The sequence below is a fragment of the Dasypus novemcinctus genome, chromosome 2 (genome assembly GCF_030445035.2).
Source record: "Dasypus novemcinctus isolate mDasNov1 chromosome 2, mDasNov1.1.hap2, whole genome shotgun sequence".
Lineage (NCBI taxonomy): Eukaryota > Metazoa > Chordata > Mammalia > Cingulata > Dasypodidae > Dasypus > Dasypus novemcinctus.
Genome location: NC_080674.1, coordinates 74,126,804 through 74,153,537, shown reverse-complemented (window position 1 = coordinate 74,153,537; position 26,734 = coordinate 74,126,804). Strand labels below are relative to the sequence as shown.

The 26,734-nt window shown below is 37.7% G+C and overlaps 2 protein-coding genes across 5 annotated transcripts in view; one reads left to right on the top strand and one right to left on the bottom strand.

Moving 5' to 3' along the window:
- The window catches only part of UTP15 (UTP15 small subunit processome component), a 21,974-nt gene extending 7,474 nt beyond the window's left edge, over positions 1 to 14,500 (bottom strand). The window contains exons 1-7 of one of the 2 annotated variants that reach the window (XM_004447079.5): positions 14,311 to 14,467; positions 12,880 to 12,970; positions 7,257 to 7,429; positions 5,789 to 5,881; positions 5,502 to 5,686; positions 2,124 to 2,302; positions 1,380 to 1,505 (exon numbers count right to left, since the gene is read on the bottom strand). In XM_004447079.5, the coding sequence (XP_004447136.1) occupies positions 1,380 to 1,505; positions 2,124 to 2,302; positions 5,502 to 5,686; positions 5,789 to 5,881; positions 7,257 to 7,346 (673 nt within the window). In that variant the 5' untranslated portion in view covers positions 7,347 to 7,429; positions 12,880 to 12,970; positions 14,311 to 14,467. Of the gene's footprint in view, positions 1 to 1,379; positions 1,506 to 2,123; positions 2,303 to 5,501; positions 5,687 to 5,788; positions 5,882 to 7,256; positions 7,430 to 12,879; positions 12,971 to 14,310 lie in introns of both variants that reach the window. The other variant, XM_004447080.4, reaches the window with a different exon arrangement.
- Positions 14,021 to 26,734, top strand: ANKRA2 (ankyrin repeat family A member 2). Of its 3 annotated transcripts, none has more exons than XM_023587253.3 (9): positions 14,021 to 14,521; positions 17,562 to 17,956; positions 18,566 to 18,724; positions 21,149 to 21,214; positions 23,962 to 24,059; positions 24,558 to 24,683; positions 24,949 to 25,015; positions 25,554 to 25,634; positions 26,216 to 26,734. In XM_023587253.3, exons 2-9 carry the CDS (start codon positions 17,668 to 17,670, stop codon positions 26,269 to 26,271), a joined length of 942 nt encoding a protein of 313 aa, XP_023443021.2. In that variant the 5' UTR covers positions 14,021 to 14,521; positions 17,562 to 17,667; the 3' UTR covers positions 26,272 to 26,734. The 3 variants fall into 3 exon arrangements, with proteins under 3 accessions (XP_023443021.2, XP_004447139.2, XP_004447138.2); XM_004447082.5 differs by having other exon boundaries at positions 14,503 to 14,896; XM_004447081.5 differs by having other exon boundaries at positions 14,503 to 15,045.

Genomic DNA, 26,734 nt, shown 5'->3' with positions numbered 1-26,734 from the left:
TCCTAGCAAGTAGTGGTGGTGATAACAGCAGTACCTACCTCACAGAACTGTTATCATGATTACATAATTTTATATTTGTAAAGTGCACAGAGGCACCTGATAGAAGTATAGCCAAAACAGATTATTTTAAGAAAATAATAAATCATTATTTAAAAGAAAAGTTTATATAAACATGGAAATATACAATGTAGAGTTGAGTTTACTTCCTAAAAATTTTATGAATTCCAACGAAACTGAACAACTTCCCTTTAACTTTTAATCTAAGAGTTGGAAAGATTCTTAGAAGTAATTTAACTCAATTTTTAAAAGAAATTTTAAATCCAGCATCTTTTCTTTCAACAAAATCTTAAGCAAACATCTAGAAGGTAAAATAGAAGAAGGGTTAGAGGAGAAATTAAGTTTGTTCTTATTCAAGCTGAAGACCTATTCTGATTGGGGACCAGGGCCTGGAACCCAATTCATGGGTCCTATCTCCTTACTTGCATGTGAGAGCAGAAGAGAAGGATTAAGTTTGAAAATACTGATCTAGTTCAATTTCTCATTTTCAAGGTCTAGAGAATTTAAGTGATTGCTCAAGGTCACACAATTAGCCAGTAACACAGCAGAGATTTTGCATATAGTTTTCTATTCTCCTTCTTCATCTTGACCTGATTTCCATTTCTCAAAATAAAAGCAAGAAAAATAGGTATGTCTGACAAGTTACTGATAGATTATTAAATTAAATAGGTCCTTGGAAAAGAGTATAAAACAGATAAATTTCTACTTGGATCCTAAAATTAAGCTTTAAAAAGGCTACATGCACAGCCACATGTATGCTATTCAAGTATTCATACTACCTAAAAATTCTTCAAATGTCAACACACATTAATTTTTACTTTATTGACAAATGAAAAAAACGAATTTACTTCTTCCATTACAATCATGAAAATGCACTACGCTCAACATAACCAAAAAACACCTCAGTTCCAACTTTGTTTTCAAGAGCTGCCACAGATCTCTTAGGTAGCAATGGAAAGGAATAAGACCTGTTATTTCTGGGGTCAGACAAGATGGCACAAGAGTTATATATAAATAGTAGGCTCTCTCAAGTTCTGGGATTTCAGATCTGTGATTTTACCAGCTTTGCCTTGAACAAATTAGTTAAAACGATTTCCTTAGCTATAAAATAGGAAGAAAGGTAACAACCTTGTAGGATCACTGGGATATCTGAGATGACATCTTTGTAACAGCACAGTGCCTGACTCACAGTAAGTCCTCAATAAATAACTGCTCGCCTAATCCACTTACCAATTGCCTGAGTAAAAACATAGCTATGTAATGCAAGTGTAATACCTAACTCAAGACGAACAATAATTGTGAAAACATTTAAAAACAAATACCTGCTGACACCAGAAGACTTTCAGATGGAAAAAGCAGGACACTCTCTACTGGCTGTCCATGTTCAACAGAAATAACACTCTTATTTATTCGTGCATCAAACACCTTCACAGTATGATCATATGACCCTAAAATGTCAATTTTCACGTTACTGTGGGTTTCAATGATTACAACATATATATGTATATACACATATACATATACACACAGAGACATAAAAATTTTAAGAGGAAAATCCTTAGATAAAATTTTTAAAAGACACATGTACATTTATGAAGACATCATCTCAAACCCTCTACTACCACTGATTGTTTCTGAAGAAGTACTATACAGTACTACACAGAACCTCATTTGCTCAATCTTAAAACCATTCCTATCCTCAGACTACCGCTCACTACTGAGTAGTTTGGGATTCCCTATACTTGCACCCCCCTCTGCACTTGCACCCACACAGATTGCACTACACTGTCTACTTCTTGGCTGCTGGAGGCACTGTGGAAACCAGGGTACTAAACCCATTACAGTTCTGGCAGTCTGTTTTCAAAGCAGCCTTATGTTTCCAAACACATCTAGAGGACATCAAGAACCTCTACCAAAAGAAAAAGAAAACAAAACAATTGGCTAAAAAGAAATATATTCCTTTATAAAAAAAATTTAAGCCTCTCTACTCCAAAAGAATACCAGCAATATTAAAGTATACCACAATAAGATTATCTACTTCAGAAGAAAAAGAAGAGTTCACCAACCTGTTACAAAGAGATCTGAGTTCAGTTTGCTAGCACATCCACACCTCACATAATCAGAATGTTCTTTGAACATCAGTATCTCTTTGGAGTTTGGAATATCCCATAATTTAACTGTATAATCATCAGCCCCAGAGACTACATGGTATTTGTCAGCTGTAAAGTCTACTGTATGAACTGCTCTGAAAGATCAAAGATAACTACATCAAAAAGCAAGAAAAAATATTTATATTTCTGACATCTTCTAACATAAACAAAACTCTCCTTTCTCCAAGTAACACAAGAAAGCAGGTCAATTTCAGGGAATAATTGTAGGGAGAGGTCATGAGAGAGAAGGGGAAGGAAATAACCTTTAGAACAGGTGTTTGTCCTTCAAGCAAATATTAAAATTTAAATCTCTCTGTACTATGAAGTTAATAAGAGTATTAAATAATAGTCTTAAAATTATATTTTCCAATATAATAATTTCACTTAGCTGTTTAATGAAAATCAATGTTCTAAATGCTGGAGCCAAGGTACTTTTCCTTAATTTTAAAAACTTCAAAAAGCGCTGCTCTTGGGAAGCAGTGTGGTTCCAGCAACTGGGCTCCCTTCTACTATACAGGAGGCCCAGGGTTCAATTCCCAGGGCATCCTGGTGAAGTGAAGCTGGCTCAGATATAAACAGGTAGGCTGGCCTGAGTGGAGAGCAGGACCACACAGAGTGCTAGCCCCATGTGGTGAGCTGGCCTGAGCGTAGTGGTGACCCGTACAGGAATGCTGGCCTGCACAGCAAGATGGCCTGAGCAGAGAGCTCGCGCAGCAAGATGATGCAACAAAAAGAGACACAGAGGAAAGACAGTAAGAGATGCAGCAGACCAGTGAGCTAAGGTGGTGCAAAAGATTAAGCACCTTTCCCACTCCATAAGGTCCCAAGATCAGTACCTGATGCCACCTAAAGAGACAAGCAGACACAGAGAGAGCAGACAATGGGGAAGGGGGTTAAATAAATAAATACATCTTTTTTTTTTAAAGGTTGCTCTTCAAATAAATCTAAAAAGACTTGTCGCTACGTAGGATCATGTCAAGTGAATTTCTGTTGTATTTTAAATGTTTCATTGATAGAGTAAGACTATCCTCACTGTATATTTTTAAAAACACTCTCGAAATTTTAAATTAATAGCAAATTTCAACGATGACCTTAATAATCCTGAAAACAAAGTTATAAGATAAAATTGCCCTGACCATCAAATTCATCAACAGACAAAATACTACAAATCTATGAAAAAAAGAAAATCCACCTAACTTGACTTCAAAAAGAGAACTTCTAGGGAAACAGATGTGGCTCAACCAAATGGGCTCCTGTCGGCCATATAGGAGGTCCAGGGTTCCATGCCCAGGGCCTCCTGGTGACGTCAAGGTGGCCCACACGGTGAGCTGGCCCACATGGAGAGCTGGTCCATGCAGGAACATGGTCCCATGCAAGAGTGCTGCTCTGCATGGGAAAGCCACCCTGCGCAGGAGGGCTGGCCGATGCGGAGAGCTGGTGCAGCAAGATGATGCAACAAGAAACACAGAGGAAAGAAAATAAGAAGACGTAGTAGAACAGGGAGATGAGGTGGTACAAGAGAGTAATCACCTTTCTCCCACTCCGGAAGGTCCCAGGATCAGTTCCCAGAGCTGTCAAATGAGAATATAAGCAGACACAGACAAACACACAGCAAATGGACAGAGAGTAGACAACGAGGGGAATGGGGGGCGGGGCGGGGGAGAAATAAATAAAAATAAAGGGAAGCGGACTTGGCCCAATGGATAGGGCGTCCGCCTACCACATGGGAGGTCCACGGTTCAAACCCCAGGCCTCCTTGACCCATGTGGAGCTGGCCCATGCACAGTGCTGATGCGCGCAAGGAGTGCCATGCCACGCAGGGGTGTCCCCCATGTAGGGGAGCCCCACACGCAAGAGTGTGCCCCGTAAGGAGAGCCGCCCAGCACAAAACAAAGTGCAGCCTGCCCAAGAATGGTGCTGCACACACAGAGAGCTGACACAACAAGATGATGCAACAGAACGAAACAGATTCCCGGTGTTGCTAATAAGGATAGAAGCAGTCACAGAAGAACACACAGCGAATGGACACAGAGAGCAGACAACAGGGGGTAAGGGGGGGAGGGGAGAAAAAGAAATAAATCTTAAAAAAAAAGAGAGAGAACTTCTAATATAGTCTAGGCCTACAGAGCTCTCAGTGGCTCACAATAGCAAGTGGTTCACAGACCCCTTTGAGATTAATGAAAGCTATAGAGTATCTCCATAGATACATGTACCTTTTCTAAAATGTTACATGCCATTTTAGGAAAGTCATGAGCCCCATGAAACTGTACTGTGGGACCCACATTAAGCACCCCGTCTTTGAAGGGCCATTTTCAAGCAGGTGCCCAAGACGGCAGCCTAAGACACTCCAGGAGGCCACTCTCCCTCAAATCTCCAGAAAACAGTAAAAGGCTTACAGTAACAGAGCAAGTGCTAAATAAAGAAAATGGAGCTTAGGGAAAAAAAGTTAGGAAAGGCTCATGGCACCCTTGCTGGTCCTACCCCATCCCCCTCCTGGGTGCTGTGTAGAGCCTAGAGAGAGCAGAGTAACCACTCTGTGCATCCTGGGGTGCCTATATGTGATGCCAATCTAGGAAATGCATCTCTGGCTCACTGCAGGCGAGTGAAACAGCAGGTCTCTGAGTAAATGGAGACTAGAGGCAGGCTCAGAAAAGACAGAGAGGACTGCTGCACTTCACTTTCACCTGGGACTCATCTTCTTGATAGAAGGGCTGAATGAACTCTACAAAGAATACCAGCAAACCAGAGCCAATTTGCAAAAACTATGAAAGGTGGTTTTTGCATTGGTTTGTTTTTGTTAGCCCCTGGCACTCAAGGAAATCTGTCATAACACTAACTGGATAGGAATGTAAGCAGCAGACAGCTCAGGAACTAAATCCTGGAGTTAAACACTTAAAAAATATACTAAAATGTAAAGGGCATAACAAAAGTTAACAAGTCAAAGAAACAGGAAATGAGGACCCATCTAAGGAAGTTAGACAAAAACTAGAAACCATCATTGAAAAATACCAGACTTTGGACATACTGGAAAAAGACAAAAAACAAAACAAAAAAAAAACAAAAAAACTTCTCTCTGCTTAAGGACATAAAGGTAAACAGAGAAAGAACTAAAGGATATTGGGAAAACAAGGAATGAACAACATGAAAATCTCAATAAAGAGACAGAATAACTAGGAAATAAAGTACATACAGCTCTTCAAAGAACTGCCCTCTGTTTTTATTCAAAGCCCAGAGAAAGAACAGAGCTTAAAACAAAACAAAACCAAAAAAGAACACATAAAAACCAACTCTTACTTTGTATGGCCTTCAAACTGTCTGAGGGGTGCCCTCCCAGTTATATCAAAAAGTTGAACTCTGCTATCTTCACTGCCAGCCACAAGCAGTCGACCATCATGTCGAAACGTAGCACAGTATGCTGTGTCTTTAAATCGGGAGAAAGTTTTTATAGGTTCCTGAGAGTATCGGCCATAAATGTGAATCTACCACAAGATAAAAAACATAGTATTTCACCAGACAGTTCAGGATCAGTAGCATATATAAACTATATAAGAGAAAAAAATTTACTTTAATATTACACTTACCCTGGAGGACGCTGTGACAGCATAATTATATGGAGGCTGCGGAGAAAAGTCTACTTTTGACACTGCACCAAACTCCTTAATCTGAACAGGGGTCTTAATGAAAAATAGTATACAGTATTAGTAGTTATAAGTGATAAGATAAATTTAAGCATTACATAATTTCTAACAATTTTTGTTCTTAAGTAACTTTTATGAAGTTGTGTTCAATATAGAAGTATGAAGACCTCAAAAATGGTCCATAATCCCAGCACCCAGATTCAAGAAAAATATATATATACAATTACAAAGCCACACCTCACTCTTCCTCTTTAGCTGTTGAGTTTCCAGTGATTCCTACCCAGGGAGGCAAAAGTTATGCCTACACCAACATATATTTAACCATACATATATGTATTTTTTCAATACATATTTTTATTAGAGAAGTTGTGAGCTTACAAAACAATTATGCATAATGTACAGAATCCCCATATATCAGCCCTCCATCAATACCTTCCATTGTTGTGGAACATTTGTTACAGATTATGAAAGAATATCATCAGACTATTACCACTAACTATGGTCCACAGTGTACATTTAGCATATTTTTCCATATACTCTCTATTATTAACACCACGTATTAGTATTGTTCATTTATTTAACCACATATTTTTTAACTGACACAAAGATCATACCATGTAGGCCATTGTGCATTGTTTTTTAACTTAACACATCTTGGCTAACTTTTAAGTACACTATTTATGGACATAGGTTTTCCAAGATTTCTTATAAGTAATATTTTAATGAACATCTTTATATATATATATATCTCAGCAAACTTGTTATTGTCATTAAATTCCAAGCTGTGAGACTGCATGATCAAAAAGTGGGGTTTTTTTTTCTATCTTGATATTGCCAAATTGCCCTCCAAAAATTCTGCCCTATTTCCCTCCCTTGAGTCGTAATCGTGACCAAAAATTTTCATTTGTGCCAATGTAAAAGAAGAAAAATAGTATCTGAGTTACTGTTATAATTTCTATTTCTTTAATTATGTGTAAAGTTGTAATTCTTTTCATGTATTTACTGGCCATTTATATTTTTTCCTTAACCTCCTAATCCCAAACTTTTTCCATTTTTCTATTTAGCTGTTCATCTTTATAATAGATGGTGTGGAAAAATTTCATACTACTTGTTCCTTAGATAAAGAAAGGCAAAAACATATCTTCTTGTGTGTAAGAGTCAAATTCCAAAATTTAATTCATTTGGCGTTGACTAATCCTCTACTTTGTGCTAGGCAAGAAAATGGTTACATGCATGGCTTACCATGTGAATTTTTATATAAAATCCAAGAAAATTATCAGTTATCAAATTATCAGCCCAAACTCTAAGCTGCCTATAGACTATTTCAACTAGATTATCCAAAGTATAATATAACCTGGAGGAATTGGCATCACTGCAAATCCCCTCACCCCCTATTATTGCTCATACTTACCTTATAGTTGTTCCAGTACAATGTATCTTGGGTAATTTTTTCACCAAGTATAGGATATGTCTGAATAACTACAGGCTTATATCCAGCCATGATTTCATATAATTGCACTGTTGTCCAAGAGTCAATAGTTTGGAATTGATATTAGAAATAATTATAGTAATTTTGCCTTAAGTCTGAAAAAGAAGATATTTTTATACACATATTATTCATATACCTGTACAAATAGTTGTGATTTTCCTTCTGCTTTCTTTGAACAGACTCTGTGATAGCTTATAGACTAGTAACCAACAAACCATTTAATTATAAACCAGAAGAGACAGTTAAAAGGAAGCAGGAAGAATACAAATCAGGCCTGGCACACTGCACAGTCTGCTAAGCTGAACAAAGAAGCTGTAAACAAATATCCGCATACCTTACAGACCAGTTTACCATACTTGGGAATAAATATGGCTCAATTTTCTGGTAGCTAAAGCAAAGAGAAGCATACTGGCTTATTATAGTTTTCACTTTTGACACTAGAAAACATTAAGGTGAAACTGAAAATGCAAAAACTAAATTTAACATCTAAGAATATAGTGTAGGGATATGACTTTCTGTGAAAATACCAAGAAGAAAGGAAAGCAAAGCTAATGATTTGATATAAAAGCTTAAAATAAATTAATTATTTTTTTAAGAATAGGGAAAAGAAAGAATAAAGCAAATCCTGAAATTAAGTTCTAAGTTAATGAACTTTTAATTAGCATGTGATTAAGCCAAAATGTCTTTCCAGAATCATCCATTTACAACAAACTCAATTTAGGGACTGTGATAAAGGTGAATGATTCCAGTGGTGATGCTCAGTATCTATTCTCAGGAGCCTGAAACAGTGTATCAGCAACACCAAATCAATAGGTGTGCCATATTTTAAAGGCTGTTTTGATAAAATACAGCAATCATGATTAAAAGGGGAGAAAAGCTTTCTGTTCATTCAAGCACCTACAATGCGTAAGATGCTGTTCTAGGCACTGGGGACACAATGGGAAGTAAAACAGACAGGGCTCTGTACACACGAAACTTTTCATCTTGAGTGAGAAAATGGAGAATACATGAAACAAATATACAAGATAATCATTGAACTCTGGAATAAATGCCATGAGGAAATTAACAAAGCAATGAAATAACAGAGAGAGGCCATTTTAGTTAGAGAGGTAAGGAAAGGCCTTTAAGGGGTGGCAGAAAGCATTGATCAAGGGGAGACTTGGGAGGTGAGTATTCCGGGTCAAGGGACAAGGGCAAAGCCCTACAGGCAGGAAGGAGTTTGGCTGGTTCTAAGAAGAGAAAGGCAGTCAATAGGCACTTTTAGCCCAGGGTCGCTGATCAGACATTCCGCTGGAGAGCAGTAAGACCACTGAGAATCCTGTACACAAGAGTGAGAAGTTTAAGCAAGGTAGGTAATACGACACACTTTTACATATCTGAAAGACCTAAGTGCCTCTTATGTGAAGCAGAAATTTTTAAAACCAGTAAACTGTTTTTGCCTTGAAGACAAGTGAACCTTAATATTTCCTTTAATTCTAAAAAGCTATAATTTTGGCAAGAAGAGAGGATCAACCTACTTCTTCACCCACTATGCTGGCATTATAAAAGCAACTTTTGAGGCTTGGTGTGCTCTGTGGAGGCCCAACCCTTGGAGGGCTGGAGACCCCAACAGGCAAGATTTGAATCTAAATGCTTAATCAGATGTAACTTACCCTACGGCTACTACAGTTCTAATAAATCTCATAAATTCTTTGAGGCAAATTAATCCCTCAACACTTCCCTGTTTATAGGGAGATTAAGAGTTGTAAATCACAAGGAGAGGGGGCGCTGGGGGGTGACACAGCCACTGGAGGAAATTATCTGTCCCGGGCTTCATTTTGTGTGGAAGCTAAAAGTAAGAATTTGTTAACAGTAGAGATTTAAAATATAACAAAATTTTTCTAAACCTGCTTTGGTATATCTTTTTTTTTTTTTTTTCAAATGTTTAAAGAGATTTTGAAAGAGGGAAAAGGGGAAGAAATCTAGATCTCATTCATTCATTCAACAACTTTGTTTAAAACTTTTTCAATTTTTAAAAGTAAATAGTTACAAAAACAAAAAACAATTCAGAGGGATTATGTGTGCTTACAAAAAGTCTTTATGCGGCCTTTCTCCAAGTTTAACCTGAGAGGACTTTGAGAGGTGGCAGGTCTGAGCAACCCTGGTGATTGTTCTTTTCACCATATCAAAACCTGAGCTGAACATGGAGGTGAAGATGGTCAACCACCACACCAGGGAGCGACGAGTGCCTACAACTGAAAGCAGGAGAATTGCATCCAGCATCCTTGTGGAATCTAAGGCCCCTCCTGATATAGATGTGGAGTGGACACAACCATTCTAAGGTCCCCAGGATAGAGGAATAGAGTAGGGATTAGAGTGGACTTACTGATAATCTATTCATGAACTATTGTGATTAGTAATGGAAGAAAATGTGGCATTGATGTGGAGAAAGTGGACATGGTGGCTGCTGGGGGTAGGGAGTGGGAGGAAGAGATGTGATGTGGGGGCGTTTTTGGGACTTGGAGTTGTCCTGGGTGGTGCTGCAGGGACAGTTTCAGGACATTATATGTCCTCCCATGGCCCACTGGGTGGACTGTGGGAGAGTGTGGGCTATGGTGTGGACCACTGACCATGAAGTGCAGCGGTGCTCAGAGATGTATTCACCAAATGCAATGAATGTCTCATGATGATGGAGGGGGTTGTTGTTTTAGGGGGAGGAGTGGGGTAAGGGGGTTGGGGGGTATATGGGGACCTCATATTGTTTGAATGTAATATTAAAAAAATAAATAAAGACAAAAAACAAAAACAAAAAACCTGAGCTGAGAAAAATACACCAGGGAGCAGGTATAGCTCAGTGGTTGAGCACTAGCTTCCCACATACAAGGTCCTCGGTTCAATACTCCAAAAAAAAAAAAGGGCAGAGAGTGCCAGGCCTGAGGACACACTTTTCATTTCCCAGGCTGGTGGAGAATAAAGAAATTTGGTTCCAAAACTAAATAAGGAAGGTCAGAGACTCTTTCCAATCTTACCTGATGGCTTCTGGTCAAAGCAAGGAAGTGTTTTGGAAAATGCTGAGTGGTGACAGTGCAGGAAGGGCCTTCAGGAGAAGGAAGGAAAAGCAGCACCCCTCAATAAAGGTGGGTGGAAGGGGGACAAGATGGGGAAAGCCCTGAAAGAATTCCTCACCAAAGGCCAATTTCAGAAGGGAGCATGCAGGGTTACAATCTATTCTTCAGTCAAGGGTAGTAATGGAAGAGAGGGGGGAAAAGAATCATGGCTTGGAAGGGGGAGTCATTTAAGACTAAAAAAAAAAAAGAAATTGGGGAACCGGGAGGTAGAGACAAGGCACCCACACACACAGAGCAGTAGTCCCACAGATTGCAATCTGAAACCTTCGTATCTATTCTAAGCCACCCCAGTCTGGAGGGCTGTTGCAGGTAGGGAGGGAAGGAGGAAGGTAGGAGGAAGGGATGGGGGAGAAGGCAGAGACCCCAGGCCATTAATCAGCAGCAAGGTGATTATGTGGTGTGTCATTCTCACAGTTGAATTAGATGTGCCCCACCAATTATGATGGGAACCAATTTAAGTATACTTTCCTGATCCCAGAAGGTCAATTCTATGAACAGTGGTTACACTGACAGTATGATTTATTCTAGCATATCTTATATATTTCAAATGGGCAAACAATCAGCATCATTTACAATATCTTAGGATAAAATACCTTTGAATGGGAGCTTCCTTGCCAGTACTTTGAGCTCTACAGGTCATATCTAGAAAACTTACTACTGTGGAAATTGAAAACTGCTTAAATCGAATGGGGTGAGGGAAGGGCCTATGGTTTTTCTTTTGGATTAATTGCTGTAACACTGTCCTTAGGTGGCTAAGGGAGTTTCATATTTTCCTTAGATATCATTAGGAGCCAGTGTTCTTGTAGGACAACTTTGATGCTATATGAATTCTGCGATTTTGCTAGCACTGATATGGCTCTTAGGGCCACCACTCCATCAGAAATATTAACTCCACTCATATTTCTTTTTGTTACAAATTTTACCAAGGGGGATGTTTCTGGGTATTTAGGAACACATTCTATTTTAAGGCTATATATTTGGTTTTCATAAATTGCCCGAGCCCATGGTGGCTGCCATCTTGCGTCACTGTTGCTCAAAGGCTGGCCCCTTCAACAACTATTAACCAATCACTTCCTGTGCACCAGGGATTTGCTAGGCCCTAGGGCTAATGCAGAAAACAAAACTCTCAAAATTTCTGGCTTTACATTCTTGGTAGAAGGAGAAAGAGAGAGAACAATTACATGTGGTAATGAGAATACTAAGAACAAAAATAAACCAGAAAAAAGGGAACAGGGGATGAGAATGGTCAGGAAAGTTCTCTGATAAGGTAGCATTTCAGCAGAGACCTAAAGGAAATGAGACAGCAGGCCACATACTTATCTGAGTGAAAAGCTCTCAAGGCAGAAGGAAAAGTCAGTCAGTCCATGGGCTCAAGCAGCCCTAGACACCTTGAGGACCTTAATTCCAAGCTTCTCAGTTCAACTCCCAAGAAACTGCTGACTCTCACCCCAGCTCCTCCAACATCACTAAACATTACTCAGAAACAGGGCCATGTGAGAAAACAATATAATTTCAACATCTATGGAGTACATACTCCCAAAGTCTCCTTTTCATCTGGTAATTAGCACCAGCTAGGAATGTGGACTCAGCCCTGACTTGTCCTTCTCCCTCACTCCTAACATCAAAAAAGTTAACAAAATTGGCTGATTTTACTTCACAAACCTTTTTTTTTTTTTTAAAGATTTATTTTTATTTATTTAATTCCCCTCCCCTCCCCCGGTTGTCTGTTTTTCTATGTCTTTTTGCTGCGTCTTGTTTCTTTGTCCGCTTCTGCTGTCGTCAGCGGCACGGGAAGTGTGGGCGGCGCCATTCCTCGGCAGGCTGTTCCCTCCTTCGCGCTGGGGCGGCTCTCCCTATGGGTGCACTCCTTGCACGTGGGACTCCCCTACGCGGGGGACACCCCTGTGTGGCAGGGCACTCCTTGCGCGCATCAGCACTCCTTGCACGCATCAGCACTGCCCATGGGCCAGCTCCACTCGGGTCAAGGAGGCCCGGGGCTTGAACCGCGGACCTCCCATGTGGTAGACCAACGCCCTAACCACTGGGCCAAAGTCGGTTTCCCCACAAACCTTTCTAAACTTCATCATGTCTTCTTCTCTATCCCGTCTTTGACTGCCCTAATTCAGGCCCTCTCATTTACCAAAATAGCACAGCACTATTCTAAGGTTTCCCTAACTCCCCCATCCATCTTCCAAGTAGCCACTGGAATAATATAACTACAGTGCAAACCCGGCCTTTGCTAAAAATAAGAAAATAAGATCCCAGCTCAGTAACATGGTTAAGGCTCTCTGTGATCTGGCCGATGCCTACCTTTCTGCCTTACCTCTTGTCATTCCCTAAACATGACATGCTTTTTCTTGCTTCAATGTCTGCTCATTTCCCCCCTCTGCCAGGAATGCCCTCTCTCATCTACTTTCTGGTAATCATTTAAGGCTTACCTCAGGGACCATGTCCTCCAAAAAACTTCTCAGATCCCCTAGGCTGGATCAGGGGCCTGTCTTCTATGCTCCTCTTTGACTCAGTATGTATCTGTTAATGCACATAATCATAATGTAAAGATCTCTTTAGGCCTTTTACCAGTTAAACTGAATATTTCATGTTTAGAAGATAAAAAGTGTCCAAAGAATGTTTGTGGAAGGAAAGGAAGCATTGTGTGAGTTCTATGGGAAAACAAGAAATTAAAATCGCAAGTGGTGTCTATAATATGAACAATGCTGTAGAGCAGTGGTTAGCAAACTTTTTCTGTAAAGGGCCAGACTAAATATTTTAGGCTTTATGGGTTAAGAAGCAAAATGGAGAATGTTATGTGGTTAAATATCAAGTTACAAGAAAGAAAATGAACGTAGGTACAAGAAAGAAAATGAATGTTCCCCATTTTTTAATGACAAAATGCAAAAAATAATTCTAATGAAGTACAATTTTTGTTTACAAATGAGAAAAATGGAATTCTTTTGGAGGGAGACAAAATTTCACTTAATTGGAGCTCAAACGTTTTGTTTCTGGCCATCAAATAGATTGTAAAGAAATGTGCGCCTGTAAAAATCATTCTTAGCTCACTGGCTACATAAAAACAGGCAAGGGTCAGATGTGGCTCCGAGGTCTTATTTTATCCCTGTATACAGTACACAGGAGAAGGAGTACCTAACTCTGCCTGAAATAGTTTAAAGCTACACAGTGAAGAAGCGAAGAGCAGAGGTTTGCCAGATTAAGGTGAGGAACAGCATTTCATGGGGTCAGAGGAACACTATACAAAGGTCTGGAGGCAAGAAATGTTTTGAAAACGAAGATGGAGAGAGGTCAGAAACTGAGAAACTGGGATTAACTGAATAATAGATACTACTACAAAACAATACAGAGTACCAAATAAATGCTATGAATAATGTAAAGAGGGCTTAGAGCTCAGAAGAGGGAGATTTTTTATTTTCACTGGGAGGTTCCCGGAAAGATGCAAAGAAAGGGGCCATTTCCGCTGGGCCTTGAAAGGTAACAGAACAGATTGACCATTTAAGATGTGCGCAAGGCCGGAAAGGGGGCGGGGGCGGAACACAAGGGGCGAACATTCGAAACGGAGGGCTCCACACAGTAGACAGATGGCAATATGGCAGTTGCCTTGGGAAAGCTTCGAGTTATTCTGGGAACTGTTAATAGGGAAAAGGAGGTTTGGGAAACAGAAGACGGTGTGGGTAACAGAAAAGGAGGCGGTTTTAGAAGAGGGAAATCTGAGTCGAAGTTAAATTTTGGGAATTCTGAGAGGTAGGTTACGGAATTTACCTATTATACCTGCGGAGGCTGAAGCCCCACAAGAGCATGCCGGATACTACGGGAAGGCCCAATGTGAGCCTGGGCCAATGGGAGCTGTCTTCACCTACCTTCTCCAGGTCGTGAGGGTATGCCTAGGCACCCCACCTCCAACTAGAGTTTCTTGTACTCTGTCAGCTCCCTCCCCTGGATCGCACTGGCTCACTTGCTGAAAACCACGCGGACTCTCGTAGGAGCTGCCATGACACACCGCGTACGGAACGACCAGACCCGTCGCGAGAAGATGACGTAGGAGGTCCCCTCAGTTCTGGTGGCGCAGAGGTCGGTCAGATGGGCGGAGCTATGGGGAAGAGGTGGTGTAACGGGAGGAAGAGATTTGGACCTTTCTCAAGTAACCTTGAGACGTCAATTTAGCTGGCCCTACAGCTGTTGTGCGCGGGTAGTAACGTAGCAGCGGATGAAAAACCTGGAAGTCCGTTCAGCTGCAAAGATACGGAACTTCTTTTTGCCAGAAGGCGAAAGAAGAAATCGGAAGTGACGTCGCGGCCAAAACAGGCTCGATTTTGGGGGCCTGTAGTGAATCTGGCCGCAGGTGGAAGGGCCTGACTCCCTCTCTTCTGTCGAAGGTGGTTGCGAGGCCTTTACATCCCACCCGGTGGTCCTCCTGCCCCTGTCCTTGGGACCCGCCCGTCGCGGGTGAGCGAGAGTTTCTGCCTCTCTGTATCTGAGCCGCGCTGGGACTTCTCGGGCAGAACTGGCCGGTGGCGACCGCGCGAACTTCCCTCCATTCAACAGTCTCCCTACCGGCGAGCTCCTGTCCTGGGACGCCGGGACACTTGTCGCCTGTGAGGCATCATTCATTTCATAGCACCTTCCTCTCCTTGCAGGACAATTCTAGAATTAGGAGCGGGGCCCGTGTTATGAGCATCCCCTGGGAAAGGAAGTAGCGCGATTACCTACTTTATCTCGTTGGGCTTCCCCATCATTCCCTTCATTCCTGGGCTCTGATAGATCGAAATGATCCTAGCTGTAAATGGCTTTCAGTCTTTTTCTCGCCACTTTCTCTTTTGGGACATCTCCACACAGCCCTCCCCCCCCCCCCCCCCCTTCTCTTCAGTATTACTACTCAACTTTGTCATCCCTAGAGGAATGCCAAGATAACCATTCCTTTTCTCCCCAAGCGCATTTACTCTAAAAGCCATCTATCCATGTTTATAACATGAACGACGTTTAGAGTTGGAAAGGATATTAGAGATTCCTGTTTCAACACCTGCATTTTGTAGATAAATAAAGTGAATCTCGAAAACTTTAATGATTTGTCTGTCCAGGGATGAAGAGTAGTTATTAGTAGTGTTGAGAATGAACAGCCAGATCAGATCAACGGATGTTGAACATCGTGTGGAATCATTTCAGGATAGGAAAAATTTTAAATTGTTAAAGCTGAGATCAGAAAATATTTATTGAGAACCTGGTAGGACCGAGTATCGTGTTTGCAAAGATTAATCTATTTCTTTAACCCTCCCACCCCCCCACTGCCCAGTGGAAGTTTTGGATTAGTTTAGTGTTGCTTTTCGTTCTAATGAAGAGAGTGATAGAGTAGAAGTCAGAAGAGCTCATAACCTGTGATCTTCCTTTTCCTCCTCTTTTTTTTGTGGATGTAATGCTAACCTACCCTACTTGCTATAAGGATCAATTTTTAAGATGTTTTAAAACCGCCTCAGAAAAGGGTTATCTTTAAATGTATGGTTTGCTGATCCCTACTCCTCTGTGACCCTGATGCATTTTTCTCTTTTAATTCCAATTTTAAAACATCCTACAACCTGTCGTAACTTCTGACAAAGGCAGTAAACTCTAGCATTAAAAAATTAAGTGGATGTTACTAATTTTCTTTCTGTCTTAAGTGAATATATATCTTGGTCAAATGTATGTCTTGGTTTTTTCATTTTTTAAGAAGAAATTTTAGGTACAGTAATAAAATTTCCCTTAAAGTTATGTTATGGTCCATAGGAATGTGCCAGTGAAGTTACCTAACTGAAAATTCATTTTACAACAATAATAAATGATTCAATAAGATGTGCTTATAATTTATGCTTTGAGAGTTTGCTTTTATTTAGTTCATATCTTGACAATCCGTGTTTGAAAAAAGGCTATTCAGCAATTCTTATTTCTGAATACTTACAAAGATTGAGATCCAAAAATTATACTTCGATATTAATGTCCTAGAGATGCTAAGGGAAAGGAAACCAGTCCATAATCTACCTACTTTATTTTCCTATTTATATTAAGTTGCTAATATTTGATCTAAACTGGTGATTTTATCTTCTTTTCACCAGAACCAAATCTGTGTAAAGTCTGTCACTTGCTAGAAATCATGGACATTATAGATAACAATGTTAATAAACTTGGGTATAACATGAGTTATCTCTTTTCCTAAATTCCACCTGAGAGCCACTTATGTAAATATGGCATGTTAAAATAATAAACTTCAGGTGAGAGGTTACAGTTTTTTGTTGCTGTTGTTTTTTAGGGGATACCAGGGATTAAAGCCAGGACCTTATACATGGGAAGCAAGCACTCAAGCACTGCCAACTCAGCAGTGAGAGTTGTTTTTGTTTCGCTTATTTTATTTTATTTTTTAGGAGGTACCTAAAAAATCTAATCAATCCCATTTCTAAGGGCAGAGATTGAACCCAGGACCTCATGCATAGGAAGGTGGTCAACCACTTGACCTACATCCACTCCCAGAGGTTAAAGTTTTAACGCAAAAATTTATTTTCAATTTTAGCTTGCTCTTTGGTTCATTTGGCAATATTCAGGTATATGAAAAGGGAAAAAGATAATTAAAATTTCCTAGAAACCAGTGATGGAAGATTTGGTCTTCCCCAGAAGTTAATAGTGGTATCCCCATTTTAAAAATGATACTGAGGCTTAGAGAGGTTACATGGCTTGTATAGGTAGGTTCACATAGCTCAGGGATTCTTAATCTTTTTTGGTCCATGGACCTCCTGTGCCAGTCAGGTGAAATGAATACTACTGTAATTTATTTATTGCATACATTCATAAGTGAAGGAAATGCTAGATTTCAGTTAGAGGATGAAAAAGATAATGTTTTTTTTCAATTCAAGCTCACAGACTCCACTGAAGGGATCTGTGGTTCCCTGGTTAAGAACCCCTAACATACCTAATAAATGATGAAGCTTGAATTTATACCCAGGTTTCCCTATCTCTGTATGTTGTATGCTTTCTAGTATGTATATATGCTTATAATAGACATTTTTTGGCTACATTGAAAATGATTATTTTGTGTTCTTTTAACCAAATTAAATACAATTTTTAAATTTTTTTAATGTTTTGATTTCAGAGTTTAAAAAATATATACAAATTCCAAGGATACTCTTGAGCACAGCTCTTATAAAACCAAGAGGAAATCATGAAGTTTTTTAGTTATTGAAACTACAGTTGAAATCATGGCTACATCAGCAAATCTGGATATTGGAGCCCAGCTGAAAGTGGAAGAATGTTCCAGCAATTATAGTCTAACTGGCATGCCAGACATTAAAATAGAACATCCGCTGGACTCAAATTCAGAAGAAGGAGCAACTCAGGGTGTTGCCATGGGAATGAAATTCATATTGCCTAACCGATTTGATATGAACGTTTGTTCTCGTTTCGTGAAGTCCTTAAATGAAGAGGATAGTAAAAATATTCAAGATCAGGTTAACTCTGACCTGGAGGTGGCATCTGTCCTATTTAAAGGTTGAAAGTTATGGTATAAATATCTGCATTTGTTTTTGTTTATTTGTTGTTGTTTTTCTAATCATAAAACTTTGAGTTTGGAAGTCATCTTTCAGTTTGATTTTCCAGAATCTCAGAAAAACCAAGACTAAATAATTTGAAATTATGCATAAATGTCTATTTTAAAGGAAGTACATGTTTTTTATTATTTCTTGCCTAAGCATTGTTTGTTTATAGACTCTCTCCAACTTAGTTCCTTATTGTTCCTTTTCAAATCAAAAGAGAAAAAAATCCTGTGCCTTTTAGAAATGGATTAACTTAATATTCTTTGCTCCATGGATATTTAATTTGCGTAACTTCAGATGCTTTAATGCAGTGAAGTCTGTCATCGTGCTAGACTTAAATTTATAATAATCTTTTGAATAATCTTAGAATGAAATGGCTCAAGAATAATACAATTTTTTTCCAAACCTTCACTATGAGAATATATATTTTTATGGCAAATGTACTTGATAAGCACTTAAATTGAAGTATTGTTCCTAATGTATTTCTTTTTTAATATAGACATAGAACTCTTACAGAAATTCTCTGTTGTTAAAATATTGTCTTAATGTGTTTACATTTACTTAGCTGAATGCAATATCCATACATCTCCTTCTCCTGGAATTCAAGTAAGGCATGTATACACTCCCTCTACAACAAAGCATTTCTCACCCATAAAACAGTCAACTACTTTAACCAACAAGCACAGAGGAAATGAGGTCTCTACCACACCTCTATTAGCGAATTGTAAGTATTTGCCATTGATGTAATAAAATATTCTTATTATTAATACAGTGATTTCAAGAGTTTGGCTATGAAGCATTTTTTTTTATCCCCCCTTGCTGCTTTTTGTGTGCTGTCTGCTCTCTCTGTCCATTAGCTGTACATTCTTCTTTGTATTTATTTCCCTTTCCCCCACCTTGAGGCTTGCTTGCTGTCCGCTCTCTGTCCATTCGCTGCGGGCTCTTGTGTTCTCGCTTGTCTCCGTTCTTTTTGTTGCGTCACCTTGCTGAGTTGGCTCTCTGCAGTGTCTGTGGGCTGGCGGCACTCTGCGCATGCCGGCAAGCCTGCCTTCGCTAGGAGGCCCGGGACACGAACCAAGAGCCTCCCGTTTGGTAGGTGGGAGCTCATCTGATTGAGCCACAATTACTTCCCTGAAGCATTATTTTTATTAAATACATATTCTCCTTCTGAAAACCTACGTGATGTCCTAATAGTTTTAGTAACTTAAAAACTTTTTTTTTAGTTACCAGATATTTAAGTACTTCTTGGCCTAGGTTTCTCTGATGAAAGCAAGTTGAAATATTAACTTTTAAAGATCTGTATAGCTTTACTATAAAAATACTGGGTTATTCTGAACATAGCAAATCAAGGCACTGTGTTTTGAGGTTCGTGTAGTACAAGGCTTCACATTTTACTTATAAACTACATCACTTGTCAACTTAAGATTTTGTAGTGAAAGCTGAATGGTTTCTATTATAATTTTGGATTTAAATATAATAATGTGACTATGGAACCACCATTCTTAAAACTATGAATCCACCATTTAAAACATGTAGACTCATTCTAGAAGTAAAATTAATTGAAAATTTTCTGTATAAACTAGAAAATATTCTATATAGAATACATATGTTAATGAGAGAAAGATAGAACTAGCTAGCAGCAACTTGATGTTAGAATTATATTTGAGACTATAATGTAGATATATCCATATTCTAAAGCGTGGTGAAATATGTATCTTTCCTTTGGGAATATTAAATCCCTCCTGACTTCTGAATTTCATGCTGTAGCTACTGAGTTAGAAGAACCTTCCTATTCCTCTATAACTCACTCCCACCACCTTTATTAGCCGTATGAATTTGCACACGACTCCTGATTCCTTTCCTTAACTGAAATCAAGGATCATGTGATACTAATTTTTAAAGAGAAATCCCAAAGAATAATGCATGTTTGACATTGTCTTATAATAAAAGGACTATCTTAAAATATTCCAGAAATAGAATTTTTGAACTGAAAAGAAATACTTAGAGATCATCTGGTTCACATCCCTCATGCTACAGATAAAAAATGTTTAAACACATCCAAGGTCACATGGCTAGTTAGCCACTAGGCCTAGGTTAAAGAATTTGGTTTCAAGACCAGTTTTCTATTTATGACCATAGTCCTAATATTAAGAAATAATGTCTTGAAATTAAGAGTTTCAATCAACACAAAGAAAACAGACACTATGTCTTTTTTTTAACAAATCAATTTTACTGATACATATTAATAAAGCATGCAGTTCATCCAAAGTATATAATCAGTGGTATTGTTGTGACTTCATCACTTCAATCATTATTAGAGCATTTTCATTATTTTTCAATAATAATAGTAAATAAAAAATAGACAAAACAAGAAAATTCTTCACCTCTCAATCTCTGTTTCCCCTGATGTACATATCCGCTATTTCTGGCTATTCTTGTACAACTATTTATTTATTAAGCAGTTTTACTGAGGTATATTCACATAGCATACTATTGCTCAAAAGTGTATAATCAATGGCTTTTAGTATAATCATAATGTGCATTCATCATCACAAAAAAAATTTAGAAATATTTCATTACTTCAAAAAGAAAAACTCCACACCCCTTAGCATGCCTTCCCTAGCCCTACATAACCACTAATCAAATCTTATCTTTATAAATTGATTTGTTTACATTTTATATAGATGGAGTCCATAAAGAAAGAAAAAAGACTTCATGTCTTTTAATTTTTATTTTTATTTTTTTAGGAGGTACCAGGTATTAAACCCAGGAACTTGTACATAAAAAGCAAGCACTCAAGCACTGAGCTACACCCGCTCTGCCTCTTTGTCCTTTAGACCTGTCTTACTCATAAGTTTGGTAATAGAGAAGATTTTTTTAAATTAAGTGATCTAAACCATTTCTTTAGAACAAATTTTATTGGTAATAGCAATATGTGGATGTCAAAATTCTCTTAAATGACATATAAGAGCCACTTTTCAGTTACAGAATGGGTATTTAATGTTAGGATATGTTTTGAATTATATATTTAAGACAATAATGTGATAGTTTTGTTTTGAAAAGGTAAATTGTTTTACAAATGTAAACCATGGAATGATGAAAGTGTATGCTCCAGAATGCGTAAAGCATTTTTATTATGTTGTTTCAGCCTTGTCTGTTCATCAGTTGGCTGCTCAGGGGGAGATGCTCTATCTGGCTACTCGTATTGAACAAGGTAATCGTCTATTTTCAATAATTTATTTAAAACAAATTTAGTAGAATTATTATATTTGTTACTGTTTCATTTTAATACAGGAAAGTATAAAAAATAAAAATATATGGTTGTATTATCCCCAGGCAAAAGACCCAATGGATATTGTTTTTAAAGTATAAAACTTATAGCTTCTTTCACTACCCCAGACTTCTTATCAAAAGCAAACACTTAAAAGTTTCTTATCTTTCTAGAAAATTTTTCTAGAAAATTTCTCTATATCTTGGGCTATGTGTGAGAGTTTTGATATGCTTTTTATTGTTCACACAAGTGAATTGTATATTGTTATTTTCCTTACTGTTTTGGAAATCTTTCCATATAAGCACATAAAGAGCTACTTCATTCCTTTTAACAATTCTATAATTTTGCATTTTATCACATACAGTATTTCTTTATATACTTAACTCTGTTGGTGGTTGATTCCAGTGTGTTACTATTAAGTAACAGTAATGTCAGCATTCTATTAAAATATATCTGAAGGGTAAATTCCTACAAGTAGATTTGCTGTATCAAAGGGTATAAAAAGTTTGACCTCACCACAGTTTGAGAGTTCCTATTATCCAATACCCTCACTGATACAGGGTTATTATCAGGCTTTAATTTTTTCTAATCTGATGGGTAAAATGATATATCATAGCAGTTTCATTCATATTTTAAAAATTATGGTCTATTTGAATTTCTTTTTGTGTAACTTGCCTGTTACATATTGATTTATATGAATTTTTTCTATCAGCTGGATGTCTGATAACCCAGTGGATCACTTCTCTAAGAGTCAGGAATTGAACCAGGGACCTTGAATATTCAAGGCAGGAATTTCTCCACTGAGCTAAACTTTCTCCTTGAACTCTTTCTAAATTAAGGACTTTAGCTCTCTGTTTTGCTGCATGTATTTTTTCTAGTTTGTCATTTTTTTTCTTTAACTTTATGATGTTTATAGACAGAGGTTTAAAATTTATACATGCAAATGTATTTTGTGTGTGTATGGCATCTGGGTGTTATATCCTGTTTACAAAGGATTTCCCACTCCAGGATTATAAAAAATGTCAACCATTATTTATTCTAGGACTTCTCTGGGTTCCTCTTTTATATTTCAATCTTTGATCCATATGTAATGTGTTTTGGTGTAAAGAAGTAAAGATAAATTTTATTTTCATTTTTCAAGAAATTAGCCAGTTTTCCTAGTACTGTTTATTGACTAGAGAGTAGCATGTTAAAAGAGTTTTGTTTTTTTAGTCATTTCATTCTCTTATAAGGAAGGCTTGCTTACTTAATTAATTATCTCCTTATTTATAAATATATGGAGCTTTGGTTCTCAATCTGAATAAATTGGGGGTGGGGTGGGAATATGGACTTTATACCTAATAGATTATGTCTAGGGACTAAAATGGGATTCAAAGTGGAATTGCATGGTACTGTTTCAGATTATTCAATCTTAATTCATATATTACATTAGCAAACCATAGGAAGTAGAGAATTCAAAGGTAGCAGTATTAGCTATAGAATAGAATATAGATTTGATAAGATTTGGGAGTTTTTAGAATAATAATATCATATTTATGTAATGCTAAGGGCTATCATATAATCTCACTTTTATTGTGATCCTTCCCAGCTGCACATTGAAGTAGGAAAAGTATCATCTGTGTACTGGAGAAAAGGGTTTATGGGAGGAATTTGCACATAAGCTGGTAATAGACATATCCAAAAACACAGTTTCGCACTGTTAGAAAGTGACAGCCAGGATTCAAACTCTGGTCTCCTGATTCTTAGTCCCACATTCTGTTGACTGTATTGTACTGAGCATTATATTATATCTTGTAGTTTTTACTTCTAATAATATGGTGTACAAAGCAGCTAAGTACATTGAGGCACATTTTAATATATTCAGACTGTACTTTGAAATAACACTTCATAGAACTTCAGCAAGCAAAAGTTGGCACAAAGCGAACTTCATTAAGTGATATAATCATTTTATTTTTTTCATATAATAATATTTATTTTTAAAAGAAGTTTCAAAAAATACTTACTTCAAAAGTGTAGACGGGGAAACGGACTTGGCCCAGTGGTTAGGGCATCCGTCTACCACATGGGAGGTCCGCAGTTCAAACCCCGGGCCTCCTTGACCCGTGTGGAGCTGGCCCAGGCGCAGTGCTGATGCGTGCAAGGAGTGCCGTGACACGCAGGGGTGTGCCCGCGTACGGGAGCCCCACACACAAGGAGTGCACCGGTAAGGAGAGCCGCCCAGCGGGAAAGAAAGTGCAGCCTGCCCAGGAATGGCGCCACCCACATTTCTCGTGCTGCTGACGACAACAGAAGCGGACAAAGAAACAAGACGCAGCAAATAGACACAGAGAACAGACAACTGGGGGAGGGGTGGGAATTAAATAAATAAATCTTAAAAAAAAAAAAGTGTAGAGGAGTTTCATATAACCTACCCTTTCCCCCTCCCACATTGTCCCTTATTTAAACATCTTACATTAGTGTGGTACATTTGTTATAATTGCTGAATAAATCATTGAAGCATTGCTACTAACCAAGGTCTATAGTTTATGTTATGGTTTGCACTTTGCACCATACAGTTTTCTAGGTTTTGACAAAATGTATAATAGCCTATATCTGTAATTGCAATATCATGCAGAGTGGCAGTGTTTTAACAGTGATATTAATATGTGACTGTTTAATGAGATCACCAACTTTGCTTATCTTTTAAATAGAAAACATTATCAACCACACGGATGAAGAAGGATTTACTCCTCTGATGTGGGCTGCAGCACATGGGCAAATAGCTGTGGTAGAGTTTCTACTTCAGAATGTAAGGAAAATGCCTCAGAAAATGTATATGGACAGTTACTTAAGTTCAGTTAAGTCTTTGGTAAAGTTTTTCTATCTCCATACCAGTATACAATGGTAGAGACTACAAAAATATATAAAGAGTGTTTCTTGTTCTCCTGGAACTGGGATCTAGTTGGGGAGTCGAGACTCATCATACAAGATTCAATAAGGGATAATTTAATGCCCAGCCCCCTCTAAAGTGCAGTGGCTATGGCATTACTGTCAGGGTTTTAGAAGAAGGCTTCATGGAGGAGGTGTGACTTGACTCCAGAGTGAAGGGATAAAGATTCAGGCAGTGGGGAGGGGCATCCAGACAGTCTTGTTACCAAGAGCATCCATAAAAGAGTTTGCCTTACTTCTTTATTAACTCCAGAATATCACCGGACTTAAGTGTTGAACAGTAATTATTATTGACAGAAATAAGCATATTCTTGTTTAAATTAATTGAAAAATCTTTTACCTCCATTTTCTATGCCAGGGTGCCGATCCCCAACTTTTAGGAAAAGGTCGAGAAAGTGCACTGTCATTGGCCTGTAGTAAAGGCTACACAGATATTGTCAAAATGCTGCTTGATTGTGGAGTTGACGTAAATGAATATGATTGGGTGAGTCAGTAATACTGATTTTAAAATTAGCAAACTCTGGAGTTGATATGGCTTTGGGAGGATGTACTTCTACTAAATACATGGAAGAAAAATTAACTTGTAATATCTTAAACTCAATATTCAGTTCTGATTTAAATATTCTTTACAAAGCATTAAAATTAACTTACTTTTTGATGTACAATTCTTAGTAAAACTTCTTAAAACAGCATGAACTTATTTGAATCTTGCTCACCCTGAAAAACTAAAGTATCTTTTTCTTTTGCAGAATGGGGGGACACCTTTGCTTTATGCTGTACATGGAAATCATGTGAAATGTGTAAAAATGCTCTTAGGTAAGCAGATAAAAGTGAAAATTATTTAGAAAATGCCATGTGAGATCTTCGTTTTATTTTTTACAACCCAGCTTACCCTGATATTACTCAGGAGAATCATTACTGTTAAGTGAGTTAATCCTGCTGCTATTCACCCTAGAGCACCTACCATCATAGTTACCCAGTGAGAAGTAGCTCCATCATACATCTCATCTGCACTTGGAGCATTTGTCTAGCTAATTTCTTATCTTCGGAATCATGTTTAAATCCACTATTTGTGTGCTCTCTCCAGAATGTCTTTCTGCTTAAGTTTTGTTTTTAGTTGTTTATGAGTTTCCACTGCTCTAGGGTATGTTACCTATTTCCTTGAAGTATCTTCTCTCCAACCCCCAAATGAATTCTGTGCACTCCATATACTCTGTACTTTGTCAGACCATCTTGAACATACCCTCTGAATTTGCTGAAACTCTGCCTAGCAGTTTGCACATAAGCCAGCAATAGGCACACATATCCAAATTTTCATTTTATTTATGTAGATTTTTTTTCTGTTTTTGTCTAGAAAATGGAGCTGACCCAACAATTGAAACCGACTCTGGATATAATTCTATGGATTTAGCTGTAGCCCTGGGCTATAGAAGTGGTAAGTATTTTAGAACTCTCAGTTTTCGTTATAGTAAAGTTTTATAAATATTACAGTAGCCCAAACCATTTTCATTATTTGTAGTCATAAATCATTGCAGTTTATCTACCTCCTGATATATACTTTTAACTGTAGGTAAAGTCAACAAATTCCTATAAAATCTAGAAATGACTTTGTTACCGTTACTTTTTACCAACCCAAACAACTAGTCACTGAAGGATAAAAGCATGTCTATTTAAAAGATGTGCTTAACATTTTCATATTTTTAAAATGCTTTATAATTTCCTTTTTTCTATTTCTTAAAACAACTTTATACTCTGGGCTTAACTTCAGTTTCACAAATATAGAAAGACACAAAGTCCAGTAACTTGGACAAAGTTACAGAGTTAGTGGCAGACTAAGTTCTAGCTTCTGGAAGTTTAAATATTATATTCCATTATTGCCCTCAGACTATAAGTGTATGTTACTTAGAAATAAATTTATTTTAGGATAAAGTGGGGTATGTTAAGTTGAATTCTATAGGTTTTAAAAAACATTTTGTAATCAGTAATGCAATGATCTTGAATACCTATCTGTTCTAGTTCAACAGGTTATTGAATCACATTTATTGAATCTGCTTCAGAATATCAAGGAGTAGACTAAGTTGTCAGAAAATGTTGTCTACCCTTCTGTTTACTTTTTAGCTGCAATAAAAGATAGTGTTGTTTACTTAAAGAGTTTTTACCTCAGTTGCAATATTTACTGATTTTTAATAAGTTTTAATAAATATTCCTCTGAGTAATTCACTGGTTTATAATAAAATTAACATTGATGTTTTTTTAAAATAAATGTTTTACTGCATATTTAAAATTATAAGTTAATGTTTTGTGGCATGTAAAATTTTATGATACAGATAGTTATCTGTCTTTGTATCAAGTGCTGTAATTTGACATTTTCAGAAATTATTCTATTCTTCATCTTTACTCCTGTATTAACTCATTGACTTTATATAAGGTTTGCTATAAAAATCCATAGAAAACAAATTTTGTTGTTGAATTTTAAAATGCACTGTGTGATTGTTTACAATATGGTGTAATAAATAAAATACTGTTTTTGGTCTA